Source organism: Miniopterus natalensis, chromosome 7 (genome assembly GCF_054644295.1).
Source record: "Miniopterus natalensis isolate mMinNat1 chromosome 7, mMinNat1.hap1, whole genome shotgun sequence".
In the NCBI taxonomy this organism is placed as follows: domain Eukaryota; kingdom Metazoa; phylum Chordata; class Mammalia; order Chiroptera; family Miniopteridae; genus Miniopterus; species Miniopterus natalensis.
Window position 1 is genome coordinate 29029729 of NC_142087.1, and position 17710 is coordinate 29047438.

General features: G+C 43.4%; 1 protein-coding gene and 1 long non-coding RNA gene across 6 annotated transcripts; one reads left to right on the top strand and one right to left on the bottom strand.

Annotated features, from left to right (window-relative positions):
* The first annotated feature begins 1011 nt into the window (after window positions 1-1011).
* Window positions 1012-15779, top strand: SERPINB10 (serpin family B member 10). Of its 2 annotated transcripts, none has more exons than XM_087818898.1 (9): window positions 1012-1063; window positions 1845-1885; window positions 5455-5631; window positions 7366-7431; window positions 7871-8008; window positions 9026-9143; window positions 12236-12378; window positions 12762-12917; window positions 14660-15779. In XM_087818898.1, the coding sequence occupies exons 1-9, from the start codon at window positions 1012-1014 to the stop codon at window positions 15062-15064; spliced, it is 1296 nt and encodes a 431-aa protein (XP_087675024.1). In that variant the 3' UTR covers window positions 15065-15779. The 2 variants fall into 2 exon arrangements, with proteins under 2 accessions (XP_087675024.1, XP_016067452.2); XM_016211966.2 differs by lacking the exon at window positions 1012-1063 and adding an exon at window positions 1270-1628 and having other exon boundaries at window positions 1847-1885; window positions 14660-15673.
* LOC107536322 (uncharacterized) lies at window positions 4958-17216 on the bottom strand. Of its 4 annotated transcripts, none has more exons than XR_015714816.1 (6): window positions 16726-17216; window positions 16192-16345; window positions 13038-13239; window positions 8475-8604; window positions 7340-7405; window positions 4958-5243 (listed from the first exon to the last, which is right to left on the bottom strand). It is a non-coding gene; the product is annotated as an uncharacterized LOC107536322 (long non-coding RNA). The 4 variants fall into 4 exon arrangements; XR_015714815.1 differs by having other exon boundaries at window positions 4958-6096; XR_015714813.1 differs by having other exon boundaries at window positions 4958-7405.
* Window positions 17217-17710: the final 494 nt, after the last annotated feature.

Genomic DNA, 17710 nt, shown 5'->3' on the forward strand with positions numbered 1-17710 from the left:
CTCGAAGCCGAGGAGCTTCAGGCACAGCCAGCCCTGCCTCCTGACAAGCTGCTTCCGGAGGCTGTGACACCAGCTGCCGCGGGAGAGGGGTGACTTCCTGGGTGGGTAAGGGAGCTGCAGATGGGCCAGAAAGAAGTTGTCATATTGTCATCTCTTGAAGGAGAAATCAATGCCTTAGAGGAAAATGCCACCCAGAAGAGAATTGACGAACAAAGGTCTTCAACCTTTATCTGGCCTGTGACTGCCAAGTCCCCACTGCCATCTCTAGCCATGCTGTATAGTGAACAAGTAGCAGTAACGCCTTGCAGATTTATCACAGGTGACGACCCTGAGAGAGAAGGTGCCCTACAAAGAAGGGCTCCTGGAGGCCAGCTGGGCTCGAATTTAAAAACAGAGCCTAGCAGCCATTTCTACACAGGGGCCTCGCATGCAAAGCAGGCTCCAGGGAGAAGCCTGCACTGAACTGCCTGCCTGCCCGGTGTGCCTGCTATTGGGACACCCTCATAAAGGCGTTCCCGGCGTCCTGTGTCAGCCAACAGGACGGAGACTTTCCCCATCCAGTTGGGGCTGTGCAGCTATGCCCTTGTTAGCATGCCCCCCCTTACCTTATCAAGAGGGAAGTAAGAAAAGAATCTGGGGAAGGTTTTGGGGGGGGGAATAAGACAGACTAAGTTTTTGGCTGCTTGAGTAGCATCTACATTGATGCATTTAATGCAGGATTTCTAGAGTGTCTTCCTACTGTGCAGAGAGGCAGCCCAAGTCCCTCTCTGGTGGACTGCTGCCTGTCACGACAGTCCCTCTCTCTGAAGCCTCCAGATGACGCCTGCAGCTAAGAATAGCCTGGAGGCATCCATGGAAAATACATCTGCTCAGCACGCGTCAGGCGGGCATCTCAGAGCTTCCTAGCACAGGTCACAGTCCCTGGTGAACCCCGGAGGAGCCTTCTGCTCCAGGTCCCACACGGACATTCAACTCTTCAGCTCTGAGCCAGTTTGCCAGAGGGGATGGAGTATGTGCGCCCCGAGGCAGAGAGCACTAAAAACCGCCTGCAGGAGAACGCACCCGGGGCACTGCACACAGAGAGGCCCCTCCTCTCCCCTCACCCCTTCGGGATTGTCCCCCCCGTCCCCAGCCCTCTCCTAACTCCCTCCTCCGGTCCTCTGTGCAATGCGGCTGTGACAGGAAAAGCAACTATGACCTACTATCTTCCTCTCTAATAAATACGGGGGAGCGAGGGGAACATTTACAGGGAGAAACAAAAGACAACCAGAAAATGATGAAGCAACGTCGGACTCAGGAACTGTGTCCGAAACCTTGATCCAGACCACCCTGTCCCCGGGGCAGGGCATGGACGCCCCACTCATGGTAGTTACTCTAGGGCTTGGGCACCAGCAGGAACTCGAGGAGGGGCTTTCACAGCAAACATGTCACTGGTAATTGTCCCATTTCCTCGCCCATTGTTGCCCACAGATTTGAAGTTAGCTTCCTTTCTTTCTTTCTTTTGCTTTCTTTCTTGAAAAAATACTCACTGCTTCTAGTTGGCAGACTAGAGGCGAGATTAAGCAAGGAAACTGTGAGTTACACTTTGTGGGAATTCAGGCCTCCACATGTGGACAGACATGGAAAAGGTGGGTAAGTAAAGAATTCAGGCAGAACCTTGCTCAGCTTTCCCTTTGTCCTTCGGCTGGAGCTCCCGGCCAAGGTGGACCCGAATGGGAGCGAGCGTGGGCCTGTGGAAGTGAGTCAAAGGGGTGGGGCCTGGGAGAGGGAGGGGCCGCCTTTTTTTTTTTTTTTAACGTTTCTACAGTTAAAAGTTACTTAACTCAGCCACAATTTCTTATTTTAGGAACGAGTTTCCAATCCTGCTCTAGGGGAAGAAGATAAGGTATTGTAAATGCTTCTTTGTTTAAAAATGTTTATTTATGCTTTCGTTCTTTGTTGAGGTGCCTAGCTAAATAACAAGTGATCGAGAGCTCCTGAAACAGAAATAGTATATAAAGCTCTATTCCCAAGAATTCTGTGCAAGTCAGAGAGATTTAACCTTGAGCTGGTTCAAAGTTTCTACTGGAAAGAGGGCTGGGGGTGGGGGGAGGGGGGGCGAGAAGAGTATTCATTTCCAAAGAAGTGAGAGAAATAGTTTACCAGGACTGCGAAACTATGAATGGAGCATTTTTCAGTCGTATTTCTGGATTTGCTACCTCTGTATCTGTCAACATAGGCAAAGAGGAATAGAATGTTCTCCAAATAATTGAGCCCAAACCCTTACCCTTCGCTTGGCAACATGAATTTGACCCTAGTCATTAATGTGTGGGTCCAATGGCTTGACTACCCATGGTCCCCACCCAACATCCTGCCCTAGCCACCATTTCAGGAGCCAATAACACTCTTCTCTTTCATGGAATAATCTAAGCCCCTACCCAGCCACCCCCAACCTTACACAAGGTGCTCATCAGAAAGCACCCCAAGCTATTGCTTCCCTTGGAAAACGGTGTAGAGACGTGCTGGGGCGGGGGGTGGCCATCTTCTGATATGCACGACTCAGGATATAGATGGAAACATCAGCAGATCATCAGGTCAAGGGACTTTGGACATCCTCTTACGGAAAGGGCAGGGGACTCCGTCCCAGGCCCTCCTCTTCATCACCCCTCATTTCGCCCTCCTGTCCACCCTCTTTTATAGCCCAATTCCTCCCTTTTGCCATTAAAATCTCAGCGACAATGAGATACAATGAGAAAAGCAATTGTATTGAGAATCCAGAGAACAGGTTTGCAGAGATAACTCTGCTGCCAGGTAGCTGTGCTGCTGGTTGGCACATTTAACCTCTCTGCGTCTTAGTTTCCTAGCTGGTAAAATGAGGCAATTGGGTTCGGGGGACCCTGAGGTTCTTTTCAGTTCTGATGTGCAGGAGCATGTGTCTCTACAACGAAACACTCTGACGAAAGGCACAACCGCTTTCTTATTTTCCTAGTTTCCTAGCTTCTCCCCTAAGGCCCTTTGCAGATGAAGCAAAAGAGCATTTTATTCTACAAATGGCACAGCTGGCTTCCGATTTAGAGATTAATAGTCTTCTTTGAACAAAACCATTGTTCAACCTTTATATGGACAAATTATTTCCTATAAAATTGCATCCTAAAATTTTGCATCCTTCAGACAACACTTTTCACTGTTGGATTAAATTTTACTAATGGCTGGCTTAGCAATTCTGTCAATTTCTTTCAAAAAAATAAAGGAATTTTTGCTTTGTATCCGGGCTAATATATCTGGGCTACATCTGATACATTGATAATGATCTTAATGAAAGAATTCATGAAGTGGAAGATAGCTGGGTATTAACTTTGCACAAGAAATTAGCTGTTTCATTAAAGAGAATTATTGTTTTCAGGAATTTGTTGTAAGTAACTAAATTCTAGAGTAACCACAGGTAGAAAGATAAAAATCCCAGACCCTAAGACAGTACTTTCTCCTCTCTTCCCTTCATGGTGAGTACGGCTTGGCTAACTAGCCAAACATTTTCCGTATGAATGTAATTCATGAGTTCTGAAAAGAAAAAGTTTAAAGGATAGGCCGCAAGCAAGGCGCTATTTGAATGAATGTCGCCCTAAGGGAAAAAGGGAGGTTATTTCCAAGTTGGCACTGAATCTGATAAGCAAAAAATACTCACAGGTAAGTTGGTAATATTTTATGAGGGTGTAGCACTACTACAAAACTAGACTTGTTTTTTTTTGTTTTTTTCTTTAATCAACAATGTCAGCCTAGGATTAGCATCAGCTTCTAGAACAGGCGGGAGCTACAACCAGGGCATGATTTAGAGGCTGGGAAGCTGTTTGTTAAGTGTAAGGCTGTAGCTAGGAGGGATTTCAATAGTATCACTTAATCCCAGTCATGATGAAGCCAAGACTTTGTCTACACACGCCTCTCCCTCGATTCAACTGTTGGACCAGAGATAACTGGCTTTTCTCAAGTTCTCACTCTAATTTTCTCAGGGGGTCAGGTGGTGTCTGTGGAAGACTCAGTTCTAGTCAACATTAGCACTAAAAGGAGGTTCTAGGCCCAGGAATTTGATTTATTTTGAGTTGTCTAACCAGGTTGAGTAATTATTTGGCTATAAAATGGCAACAAGTTGAACTATTTAAAAAAAAATAAAAACACTGTCTGAAAAGGCTTAAATTAAAATGTTAGGGTAACTAAATGTGGCATTTAGAAGTTAAATATAATGTCAAAAGAGAGAGAGAGAAACTGACTCCTTTTGTTCAAGAAGCCCAGTTTCAGAGGGTCTCAGGTATGTGAGAATGAAGGCAAAGTCTTGGCTTCTCTATTTCTCTACAAACATTTCTCACTAAATTGTGCATGATTTTTAATTTAAGTGGATAAAAAAAATGGTGGCTAGAGCCCAGACAATGAACGCAATAAACAAGTATTTATATGCATCCATTTTGTGCAAAGTGCTGAGCTAGGTGCTCTGGGATGTTACAAGTAGCATAAGAAAATTTCCCTCTGGAGGGCCTTACCCTGGCGTTGGAGAGACAGAAACACAGGGAAACAGAACTAGCAGTGTGGCAAATGCTAAGTAGGTGGCCAAAGCTATGTTATGGGACCTTGGTGGCAGGCATGCTCCGGTGCACCCAAAAGGTCAGGAGAAGCTTTCAGGAAAGAAGAGAAACTTGGATAGAGTAGGGTTTCAGTAGAACTAAGAAGAATAAAGCCATTCCAGAAACCAGGATTATTGTATATAAAGGTGTAAAGCAATAAATAAGGCTTAGAAATAAAAATATGGCCCTGGCCCGTGTGGCTCAGTTGGTTGGGCGTCGCACCTAAAGGTCGCCGGTTCAATTCCTGGTCAGGGCACATGCCGGGCTGCGGGCTCGATCCCCAGTAGGGGGCGCATGGGAGGCAGCCGACTGATGTTCAGCTCTCACATGGATGTTTCTCTCTTTCTCTCTTCTTCTCTCCCTAAAAACCAATAAAAGCATTTAAAAAAATAAAAATATGGATGAAAAGTGAGAAAAACTACAAAGTTGCTGAGATGCACCCTTATTTCTCATTTTCTGTGTGAAGTGAGCAGTCATGGGTGTACTGAAAAGATGCACTGGCTGAGGGACTGAGGGACCCTGGTTCCACCACCACTTTTATCATGAGTCTCATCCCAGAGCCGCTGACAGACCCAAACCCAGCTGTTCTCTGATGTCATCAGCACTATAATTTGAGGCAACTCTCTTCAACTCTCTGGACTTCAGTTTCCCAATCTGTAAAATAATAATGTTGGACTCAAATGTTTTTAAAGCCTATAAGCCCACTCAGGTCTTAGGAATATAAATTCAATAATATATATTTTTGTCATTTCACAGAAGGATAATTAAAAAGATAATATATAAATTAACAAATGGTTTATAAAAGTAAAATGAATGGAAAGGATTATTAACATGTTTCTCTCTCTCTCTTTTTTATTTTTCTTAGATTTTCCCAATGGATTCTCTAACAAAATCAATCAACCAATTTGCTCTGGAATTTAGCAGAAAGATAGCTGAATCTGCTGAGGGTGAAAATATTTTCTTTTCTCCATGGGGCATCTCAGTGTCCTTGGCCATGCTGTATTTGGGCACCAGAGGTGCCACTGCATCCCAAATAGCCCAGGTGAGTGGCAAAGCTCAGTCACCCTCTGTTGCCTTAAAACAAAATGCTTTCTTTACCTTTTACCTTCATTTTTCTCCCAAATTCCAAATATCTCACATTCTAGAACTATATCCTTCAAAATTCTGATGAAATGAAAGATGCACTTAAAAAAGTTTTCTAGACCATAAAAAGGAGTCTGGGAAAGGAAACTGACTTGCTTGGAAAACCATTTAAGAACCTGTGTTCTCTAGCAAAATCATAGAGAGAGAGATGGTGAGGTTATCAAGTTTGGTTCAGCACCAAAAGTAATTTTATTTGGATTTTGAAGACATTTCAAGAAATAATGGCTCAACCATTAAATTGTAGAATTAGTATGGTTTGAATTTCAGAAGGATTTTTTTGAAAACACAAATAGGAAAATGAAGTGAATTCTGTTTCTTGTTCTTTGGTTGTTTCTTTTTTCAGCCCCTATTTGTCTAGGTGAACCTAAAAAGCCCATTAATAGCATGAAAATGAAAAACAATATTATTGTTTAAGCAATTACTGATTTGTTGCAAGCATCCTCAAAATGTAGTGTGTGTGTGTGTATATGTATGACCACAGATAAAGTACATAATAAAATAGCCACGTATGTATCTGTGGGAATGTATGTGTAAACTTAGACATATACGTGTGTGTGTTTTAAATAAAAATAAACACAAAAAAGAGTAAACCCAGCCCTAAATCATACAACAATGGAGAGACCGAATGACAGAATTTCCACCCAGGGAGGTGTCTTCTGTGCCAAGGATGGACGTGGGTACAGCCAGTAATTCTGAGTGAGGCAGGCGGAATATCTATTCTGCGAGTTTAGACTGAGGCTATCACCCCTATTCTTACAGTTCACAAGACGCTATATGGTTTAAAACAGCAACAACACACCCTGGTTAATAATTATTATCAAATCTTAGCCATTCATGCGACAGACTTAATCTTGGGTGAGTTCAGTTTGGTCTATTTCATATAAATACATTGCTGGGAGTTGCTTGCCCTTGTTTTATTTAGTAATTATTTAAACATTAACAGCTTCACTTTTCCGTACGGCAGATGGTTCCTGTGCTGTCACCATTTGCCAGCACAGTCTTGGGTCAAACAGACTTGGTTCCTCATTGTGAGCTGGGTCCAGGATGTGGGAGATGAGATTATCACCTCGTTTTTTACTGTTGTACAATTCAGGGGAAGCAAGGATGCCCACATCCTTCCTACTAATCTGCAAATAAAACTCTGGGGTGAAAATAAAGAATGCACCCCTGTGTCAAATGGTGATAGACAATGGGAAGGGAAGCACTAACCTAGGAAAAAAAACAATGAAAACCCCTGCATTTTCCAGATAATTGGGGCCCTGGTGGCTTTTGCTTAAATTGCTAAATGATGGTCTCAGTTGAGCACATAGCCTTCTTTTCAAAGCCACCATAGATAAAAATGAAGCTTGGAGCACAAGAGAATTTTACCTCTAAAGGCATTGCCAACACCATCGTCCTATAAAAAGTATTAAAGATCAATTTAAATTAGACTTTTAAAAAATTTATTTAAAAGCAACTCTTGACTTACTGTACTAGTTCAGCTAACACGCTGTTAAATCAAATCAGAACCCCCTTGGTTCATTCATTCTATATTCTGTAGCTACAGGAAGGACTTGTTTTTATCGAGGCGTGTCTCATATAATAATTTCTCTGCAAAGTGAGCTCACCTATTGTCTTTTTATTGAAATTACAGGTGCTTCAGTTTAACAGAGCTCAGGACATCAAGTCTTATCCTGAAAGTGAAAAGAAAAGGAAAACGGTATATTTTCTATTTTAATATCCATTTGCTGATTAAGGAGAAACCACTTTTAGCACCTGCGTGTTGGTGGCTAATTTAAGCAACCTTTCTGGGTAGTCTTAGAAGCGTGTATTAAAATTATAGAAATTTTTTCATAATACAAAATGTTTATACTTTTTGGAAGGGTCATATTTTTAACATTCTCTCTTCTCCTCCTTTACTTCCCTTTTAAAACTGCCCTACTTTCAAAATTGTTCCTGCTTTTGCAAACTAAATGTGAAGAAAATGATGCCTTCAATTATCTCGATGTTTTTTGCACTGATGCATTAGAGAAAACATTTTATCTGCTTTAGAATTAATTTCAGCTTTTGTTCACGATGCACCAAATCATTTCATTTAGCTCTAGGTTGTTCCTATATATTCAGCTCTTGTTCACTGACCAGTCCCTTTTCTTTTAAAGGACTTCAACTTGGGGAAGGTTGAAGAAATACACTCAGATTTCCAGACACTCATCTCCAAAATCAACAATCCCAGTAACGCCTATGTACTTAAAACAGCCAACGGGATATACGCGGAGAAAACTTACCCATTTCTCAGTGTAAGTTCGAACATGTTATTTAAAGCTGATGGGCAAGAGAGAGCCATGTGAGACAATCAACTAAGTCTCTGTACACTTCTCTAGGGGTCCCAGGGACGACCTTAATTGGACAAGCATTTCTGGTAAACAGTCATTTAAACCAACCCATATGTGTCTAGTTGTAAAGAAAACCGACAATAGGTCTCAAACCAGGTCTAGTGATCAGAACTTTATCCAAAGTAATAATATATGAATGTGGTTTATATAATCCCTGTGCCAACATTTGTTTAATGGGAAATGGAACAAAATATGTAGAGTATAGACACAGGGTAAATCCGAAGGAGCAGAGGGTGGTGTCGGCCATAGGAGTGCGCCTGGAGACTGTACTCGAGAGCAAAGCTGACGTTGGAATCAGATGAGTCATTTCCTGCCATAACTTTAAGGACTTTGAACAGACTCTTAACATGGAATAATATCAACTTCGCACCTTCTCAGGTGGTCGGAACCCCACAGTGCAGACCATGACTTCATCCCCAGTTCAGGCTCAAGGGCTCCTTAGAAGGGTCCATCGAGAGCTGGGACAAGCATTTACTTCTCTCATACTTGGCCATCACCTCCTGTGGCACATCTCAGAAAGGAGCAGGAAAACACAGGTGTCCAGTGGGCAAAAAGCAAGGACATTGGATAGGTGGACATAGCAACAGACACAATCAGACTACCTCTAGATTTCAAGCTGTGATGTCACAGCTGTGGGTGGCGGGCCTCCCTTCCATACCTAGGGTTCTGCATGGCTAGTCAGCGCCCAGCAAAGCTTAAAGGGGTGGGTGGGGGTAATCTTTGACCAAAACTTGAGTGGGGAAGAGAGAAGGGAGCTCTGAGTGTGTATGTGTGTGTGTGTATGTGTGTGTGTGTGTGTGTGTGTGTGTGTGTGTCTGTGGGCAATTGTTCCTCTACCTAACTTTTTGATAATCTAAATAGACTTGATTTCTCACAGTTTTGGAAAAACTCTATAAAAGGGGATTTTACTGTATCTTTCAGAAATATTTAGAAGACATGAAAACATACTTTGGTGCAGAGCCACAGTCTGTGAACTTTTTGGAAGCTTCTGACCAAATCAGAAAGGAGATCAACTGCTGGGTTGAAAGCCAGACTGAGGGTAAGCTGCCACCGAGGTGCCGGGCTGCACGCTTTCTCCAAGCATCATACTGGTACACTGTCCACAGTTTTATTGAAATTAATTCTGATGCTTCATTTCATCTGCCTCCCCTGAAGGACCCCAAGAACAATGGCTCTGCCATTTTCGAGTTTGAGCTTTGAATCACTAACACATTAACAGGCTCACTCACAGTAGTTGTTTGGAATACTATGTTCATTGATGTGAACAGAGGAAGCTGGCAGCCCTAAATCCCCTGTTCCTTTTTTATCGAACTAGTGACTCAAAAGACATGGCAAGGCAAGAGTGACCATTATATTTAATTTATTCCCGAGTTGGAGTCATCCAAAAGTAAGTCAGCTTTTTAGAATTAGAACTAGCTGGCATTTACTGGGTACTTGCACTGTCCTAGTTTGCCTGAGGACCAAATGGGATGGTAGAAGGAAAAGCACATGGTGACACACAACTCAAGATTGTAGAGGTGGGAGTAAGAGTAGTAAGGGGTTGACCTAGATCTCTAGTCTCAAATTTTTAGCCTGGCGACCAGTATGTTGTCTGGGAGACAGACGGGGGCCCTACAGATAGGAAGGCTGGGAGCAAGCAGCTGATCTGCTCTCTTTACACCCAGTGAAGACTTTCAGAGCCGAGGAGTGGCCGCCGTCGGATACTGCATAGCTTGGCCCTCCTGGTCAGGCTTCCCCAGTGTGGACCCACACACTCAGGGAGCATGACAACTGTCTAGATGACGGAGCTGCCCGGGAAACCTCCCTGTGATGACAGAGGTGCCACACACCTGCCCTGCCCAATTTGATACAGTCACATGCTCTATCCACATGTGACTAGAGATCATCTAAAATGTGGCTAACTCGACGGAGGAACTGAATTTTTAACTTCAGTTCATTTTAATTAAGTTGCTGTGCTTGTCTGGTGGCTATCAGGTTCGACAACAAGGAAAATCTGTTTTAGAAGAACCGAACAAATACTTTAAATCATGGAGGAAAGATTAAACTTCAGGTTATGGTCACTAGATGGTCCAAATACAGGATGGGCACCCTTTCCTGTTGTCATAGCAGTTATCAAATGAGAGGGCCCCCAACTATGCTCACCCTGGGCATGGCCAGAATATGTGATTAAGCCCCTGCTTCCCTCACCCGCTGACTGCAGTCCTCCAGCTGGCCCTCCAGCTGTGGGCTCCATTTCTCAGAAGTGGAACCTTCCAACGAGGGAGGAAAGCTGAAATCTTTCTGTAGGTTCTTTTACATATTGGACGCAAATATCTGCTTTTGGGGAACTATTCAACATCAGTGTAAGTAAAGACTTGATTGATCAGCTTTTCAGGAACTTTTCTTTGTGTCGTCTTTATGGAAAAGTTGATAGAAACTCTTTGGCACGACTCAGCTCTATCTGAACCACTTGAAAGAAGCTTCTCCCCTTAGCCCTTCAAACAGGCCATTTTCCAAACAGCCATATGACTAGTGAGACACCCCGGGCATTCCGAGTCAAATTCTCAGAGATAGGGCCAGTCATATGTTGCTACGATTTTTTTCTGGTTTTCGTTATAGTCTACAAGGCCCTAAAAAGTGAGGGTTTGGAGAAGGTTATTGTGTACATATTTGTAATCTCAAAATCGATCACGTGCTTGGCACTTTGGATGCTCTAGTGTCACATCAGTATGTGCTCTGCAGGACTTGACCTGAATATCTGCAAAGACAATGCCCTTCCCATTGCCCAAAGCTACCCAGGACTTGAGCAATGAGTGAGCCAATAGGTGGCACTTAAGCTCTCAAGAGGGTGTAAAACAATCAGAATTCTGAGTCATTTTGCTTTGCGTTACTTTGAAGTTGTCTGTAAGTACAGTTTGTACTTCCTTTGTCAAATAAATTAACAACAGGGCTGTGGATTTAGAGGCTAGGCTCCTTGAAAACCTATGAATCCCTAGAACAAAGCGATAACACTTAAATCAGCTGGCTCTCAACCAGCTTGAGATCAACACCCATGTAAATCTCAATCCTCTATATGTTCTCTACTTGCATCTGCAGCTCTATCAGGTGATAGAATAATTCATTTAGAATGACACAGAGCTTTAAAAAATAACTCCTCTGTGCAAAAAAATATTTTAAAAATGACATAGAGGGACTCTCCATGTTAAATCATCAAAGAAATTTCAAATTAAGTTCAATATACTGTTCTTAATCAGGTAGAAAAACAAACACGAAAATGTGTCAGGGAGTTTTCACATGGGCACTGAAAACCAAATTTAAACTTAATTTCTAAAACCAAGGAGTCTGTTTCATGGGGGGAGGGGTGTTTGTTTTGTTTGTTGTGTTTTGAGTAGACATGTTCAAGCCACACCGCAGACCTACTGGACACTTTAGACGAGCTGCCCTTAGAGCTTTTAAATAAAGCTGCACAGCATGTGGGGGACGCCTGTGGGAGACCGTAGCAGTTGAGGGGTGTCCTGGAGCCCACAGCAAAGGCTCCCCAGGGCTGGCTCACAAATCATCAGTGGTTAGGGCTTGACATATCTTTTTTCGGAGGGCACAATTCAACCCACAACAGTAATATTCTTGCAAAAATGCATAACCTAAATATTACCTGGAGGAAACGTCCGGCTAATCTGAACTGAGAACTGATAGGAATTCTTACAAAACTTTTTCAAAAGTGTCAAGGTCAAGGAAGGCAAAAATTCACTGAGGAACCATCCCAGATTAAAGAAGACTAAGAGGGAGGGGGGCCGGTGGACATGGAAGAGGGCACGGGGGGGATAAATGGTGATGAAAATTAAAATAAAATAAAATAAAATAAAAATACGATACAATAAAAGAAACTAAAATAATAAAATGACTAAGAAGAAATGACAACTAAATGCAACTTGAGGTCTTGAATTGACTTCTGATCCAGAAAAAGAAGTTATTGGAACAACTGATAAAATTTGAGTAAGATCTGTTCATAGGATTCTATCAATGCTGACTTCCTGGGCTGGATTACTGGTGGCTCTATCATTTAATAGCATTTCATAATCATCACTTTTGTAAGTGTGGCATGTCATCGAGATATAACTGTACAATTTGAAACCTGTCCTTTTGTTCTTGTAGGAAAAATCCCGGACCTCCTACCTGATGATGCTATAGATTCTGCAACCAGAATGGTCCTGGTGAATGCCCTTTACTTTAAAGGAACCTGGGAGCAGCAATTCTTAGTCCAAGACACCACAGAAAAGCCTTTCCGAATCAGCAAGGTAGGAGCCTTTCGATAATCAGTATGGATTTTCACGTGGCATTGTAAAGGGGATTCTATTTTAAATTCACCCCTCTTTAAATATATGTTCTTATAAAGTATGGCTCTTACTAGGGCACGAACGGCTGAACTGAATGTTCCCAGTTTTATCCCTCCTTGAAATTCCCTTTTCATTGTTTTTTTTCTCAAAATATTATTCATGTATTTTGTCACTCAGTCCTTGCCACAGCTAAGCTGGAGAAGGTAGGGTAGTTATTCTATTTAATTCCCAGCTTTTAGCAGGGGATCGATCACCAACTTGGCCCATAAGGGGACCACCGGTGGCAAAGAATGAAGGGTTTGGCGGACCACCTCCTCAGTGACTTGGCTACTTATTTCCTGTAGACCACAAGCAAACCGGTGCAAATGATGTCGATGAAGAAAAAGCTGCCCGTTTTTCACATAGAAAAGCCAGAAGCCATTGGCCTTCAGCTCTACTACGAGAGCCGCGCCCTCAGCCTGTTTGTGCTGCTGCCGGAAGACGCTGGGGGGCTGGATCAGGTGAGGCATCATCCGTATCGTATGGGGGGGCCCAGGTGTTTACCCGTGTAACCCGGCCGCCTTGTTTTCTAATTCCTCTAGAGGAAGGCCACCCACCTACCGTGAGCCCAGGTACCTCACCCTCAGGTGTCCTTTCAGCTTCACAAGTCTCTGTAAGGATGCCATTCCTATTCCTTAGGAAGCAGAAGCAATGCGTAGACACCTGGAGCCTGGGGTAGCCACCCAAACAGCCACGGGAACGACAGATACGGCCACAAAGCTTGTGGATTGATCATGACGACTGTTCAGTGGGCCTAGGTCTTTCTTCTCCCTCCGATAGGACCTACCTAATGGGAGATTGGTTTTTTAATCACGTCCATTAATGTAGCCCTAGATATACATTTTAAAACATCAAACTTACTTCCAAAATTTTAAAAAACATTTTTATCAAGTCAACAGTCTTTAGGAGGAACAGTCTATATAAGTACTATCTTCAAGTATTATTTAAGTTGTTTATCAGCCACATTTCGCTTAAGCCTGACACAACTCTGGCCGGATGATGTTCCTGAGCTGTTTGCATGTCTACATTGGACACTGGGTTCTCTGTAACAGGAGGCCTGTCTTTCTTTGCATGGTGCCTAATTTTTCCTGAATGCTAGGCTTCTTATATTTAGAAGTTTCCATGGTCCTACTAGTGTGTAGAAAAGATTTCCAATTATATCATAAAATTTGTGAAACTGGAGAGGATGGTAAAAATAAAACCAAGTCACACTCTTACGAGATAATTCCTTCTTCCTAAGAGTGCAGGTTCCTGAGCTGAAGATATTGTCACATTTAATGCATATCATTTACAAGTATGTCACTGACAGCAAAACTCGGGGCTAGAAAACGCTCAAAGTGGCAAAAGCACATGCTTCAAAAACTCAAACACTGTTTTTCTTCTTCACATACACATATGTATATGTGTATATATACATACATATATATTTATTATTTAAAATTTTTAAATATAAAGAGGAGAAAAAACACTCTCAAAAACACTATAAAGAAAGTGATTACTCAGGGATAAATGGTGATGGAAGGAGACTTGACTTGGGGTGGCGAACACCCAATACAGCATACAAATGATGTGTTATAGAACTGAACACCTGAAACGTATGTAAGTTTATTAACCAGTGTCACCCCCAATGAATTTTTTAAGTCATTACTCTTAAGATTTGGAGATTTTCCTTTCCTTTCTGTTCTTTCTTTGTTCCATTGTTTATGGTTACTAAATTCACATTACTGTGATTATGGACATCTTATTTTATCTCAGATTTTGTGTCCAAAGAACTATCTCTCATGTTAATAATAATTATTGGTTTTTGTACCCTGACATACAACTTGTCCTATAGTATATGCTTTTGTGTAGACGACATGTTAAGTCATATCTGTGTTGATGTGTTTGCGTGGACAGTTGATATTTGGCGTATCATCATAGAAGTGCTTTCATTATGAATCAAGATCGAATTCTCTGATATCCGGAGAACTATCAATCTGCAGAACAAAGATTCTGTAGGTCAGCCCTGTGAAGGATGTCGGGACACAGGGAATTTCCAAATGTGTGTGTTTTGTTACCCTGGGTCAGGGGAGTCCTCCTGATTCATCTGCAGAATTATATGGAGAGCTCACTCACCCACTGCTTCCACTCCCCTTTGGAAGTGCTGACTGTCTCTCTGTCTCCCTGTCTCTCCGTCTCTCTGTCTCTCGGTTCCCACCTGCAGCTGGAAAAGGCCGCCACCTACGAGACGCTGAGCGAGTGGACCAGCGCAGACATGATGGAGATGTACGAAGTGAAGCTGCACCTCCCCAAGTTCAAGCTGGAAGAGTCCTACGACCTCAAGTCAGCCCTGAGCGGCATGGGGATGAGCGACGCCTTTAGCCAGGGCAAGGCCGACTTCTCAGGGATGTCGGCAGGGAGAAACCTGTTTCTGTCCAATGTTTTCCACAAGTCTTTCGTGGAAATAAACGAACAAGGTACAGAGGCCGCAGCTGGGACAGGGAGTGAGGTGGGCTTTCGAACTAGACTCCCGACCATTGAATTCAATGCAGACCACCCATTCCTCTTCTTCATCAAACACAACAAAACCAATACCATTCTCTTTTACGGGAGATTCTGCTCCCCCTAAACCTGCTTCTCCCTCAGCAAACAAGACCATCTTACGATGTGAAAAATCCATCATAAGATGGAAAAACAATGATGATAAAAACTAGTTTGCAGTCCGAGTGTTTTTCACATTTGAATATTAGCAAATAAACCTTGAAATAATGCATTTTAGTGATACCGTCCTATCTTTATGGCTGGAAGGCTTGGCAAATTTTATTTCTACCACTAAACATTTTGTCTTACTGTGACTTTTTATGTATATTTCAGAAATGCTATGTTATTCACGCAAACGCCTTATCATTCTTGAGCTGTCTGGTCACTGTATTATCACTTATACTTCACAGGCATCATTTAGTGAAGAAAAATCTTTATAAAGGGGATATATTGATAAACAAGAATTTTTTCAGAAATATAATTCTGATAGTTCATAAATTACCACTGGAAAATTAAAACTCCCTCTTATGTTATCTATTTTAAAAAATACAATGTTGACATGAGTGGAAAAAACTAGCGAAAGCCAACTGAAATGTGGAATTCACTTAACAGCAATGCAGTGATGTTGGCTTCCTAGTTTTAACAGCTGTACCATGGTCATGTTTGATGACAGTGTCACCGGAAAGGGACCACGCCTGGAGCAGGACAGGCCTGTAGTGTGTGGGCTCCTTTGTGCAGGACAGATTTCACAACAAGAATCCAGGTGATTTCGAGGGCACGTTAATTAAAGCTGGGGACAGTGAAACAAAGGGAGGTCTCAGGGTAGAAGAAGCAACAGGAGAGCCTCGGCGGGGCTGCTTTGGCTCCCTAGAAACTGCTTATTGGTAGTCTCACCAGCTGTTATTCTAATTTTAGAGATTGATTGTACCGCTCTAGGTTGCTTTTTTGATATACATTTAATAAATGGAAGAGGGGACAGTGTATAAATTAATATAAGACCTGAACAGTGTATAAATTAATATAAGGAAATGTGTTCTCTGTATCAAATCTTTTTTCAGTATTATAGGATAAACAAATGATTCTATGTCTTAGCTCCAAAGATGGAAAATTGTCACATACATGACATTTTATCATATCTTTACGAAATATTTGCCTCTGTCCCTAACATCTCATGTTTAGTAGCAAAGAAAGAAATCCCTTGTGGGGATTTTGTACCTGGCATTTTGCTTCCATAGCGCAGGTCCAGCTTGCCCACCACCTCCTGCAACAGCAGAGAGCTTCTGTGAACCAGTTTTGACCTCCAGCAAACTTCTTTGCCACTGGCAGAGGGCACATTCCGGTGTCAGCCATCCCTCCACAGTTAGGTTGCCTGTAGGTAAAGGTGCATTATACCTGTGAATGAGAAATCAACTATTTTTTTTGAAAGAGTATAGAGTGATCATTTTGAGAACGTCTATTTGTGAATTTTTCCATCATTAGGTGACTTTATTACTAAAAGAGATATTGAAACTCTCAATATATTTGCACTTAAACTTGGAAATATAATTTCAAAGCTTCATAAAAATCTTCCAAACAGAAAACATTTGGTGGGCTTCACACTGTTAAAATAAAAAACTGGCGTGCAGAAAGAACTGATTTTCAAGAGCATGTTTTTTTTCCTAGTGAGATTTCAACTGGAAATCTTTGCATAATTAGTGTATGGATTGAAAAAATCAAGTGTCGAGGTTTAGTAAGTACAACCAAAGATACCTTTATTCCATTGAAATCAACCATTTCCCGAGGAGCCCTTCCTCCTGAGAGCCATCGATGGATGCTGCAAGTTTAGAAATATAAACTGAACTTAAAACCAGGTTTTCAAATTCACTCTATTTCAAAGCCTTAAACTAAGATGAAAACAAACACACATTCAAATACACTGGGCTCCTTAAATTTTAAAATAATTTTTGTGAGCACAAAAGTGTATACATTTCTAATAAAGATCTTTCTTATTCTTTCCAGTTGTAGCTTCTGTGTTTTAGAGCGTTGGCCCTTTATTAGTAGTTAACATATTAGCACCCATCAGTTCACACAGGCACAGGGATGCTCGCTCAACAATTGTTCCGATGGGTGCCCCGCGCAAACAGTTTGCAAACAAAAGGCCTTCGCCACCACGTTTAGCCCCCGGTTTGGCTTTTGGTTAATTTGCAAAGCCAAGCCCCAGTTTGCAGACCGCTCCTGCACGCACGCGCTGGGCGCGGGCTAGGCCGGGGAAGCAGCCGGTGCCCGCCGGGCGAGGGCCCGGTGCCCGCCTCCCGCGGCCCGCGCGCTGGCTCCTCCGGGCTGCGCTGCGGGCGCCGTGCGGGGCGGGCGTCGCTCAGCGGGAGGCCCGGGCGCGCCCAGCGCGCGGCGGTGAGTCACCCGGCGGCCGGAAGCCTCGCCCGCAATCCCAGGGGGCGGGAAGCACCCCCGGAGCTGGACTAGTAGCCGCGGCGGCAGGAGCTGGAGCAGCTGCAGGCGCGGGAGCTGGAGCAGCAGCTGGAGCAGCAGGAACCTCCCAGGTGCGCGCGCGGGAGGCGCTCGGGACCTCAGGTTCCCACGGGCCCCTCCGGCCTGCAGCTCCCGGGGGCTCGGGAAGGCGCCCGGGAGAGAGGAAGGCCGCCGGCCGGCGCCGGGGGAGGCCTAGGGGGCGGTGCCGGGGCCGGGGGCGCTGGGCCGGGGGCGCCCGGGGGCGCCAGCGGCGGGCCCGCCGGGGCCG

Coding starts and splice junctions, on each gene's coding strand:
- SERPINB10 (XM_087818898.1), top strand. CDS start 1,012: ATGTGCGCCCCGAGGCAGAGAGCACTAAAAACCGCCTGCAGGAGAACG. Junction 5,632..7,365: donor CTGCATCCCAAATAGCCCAG/GTGAGTGGCAAA, acceptor TTGAAATTACAG/GTGCTTCAGTTTAACAGAGC. Junction 8,009..9,025: donor AAACTTACCCATTTCTCAGT/GTAAGTTCGAAC, acceptor TGTATCTTTCAG/AAATATTTAGAAGACATGAA.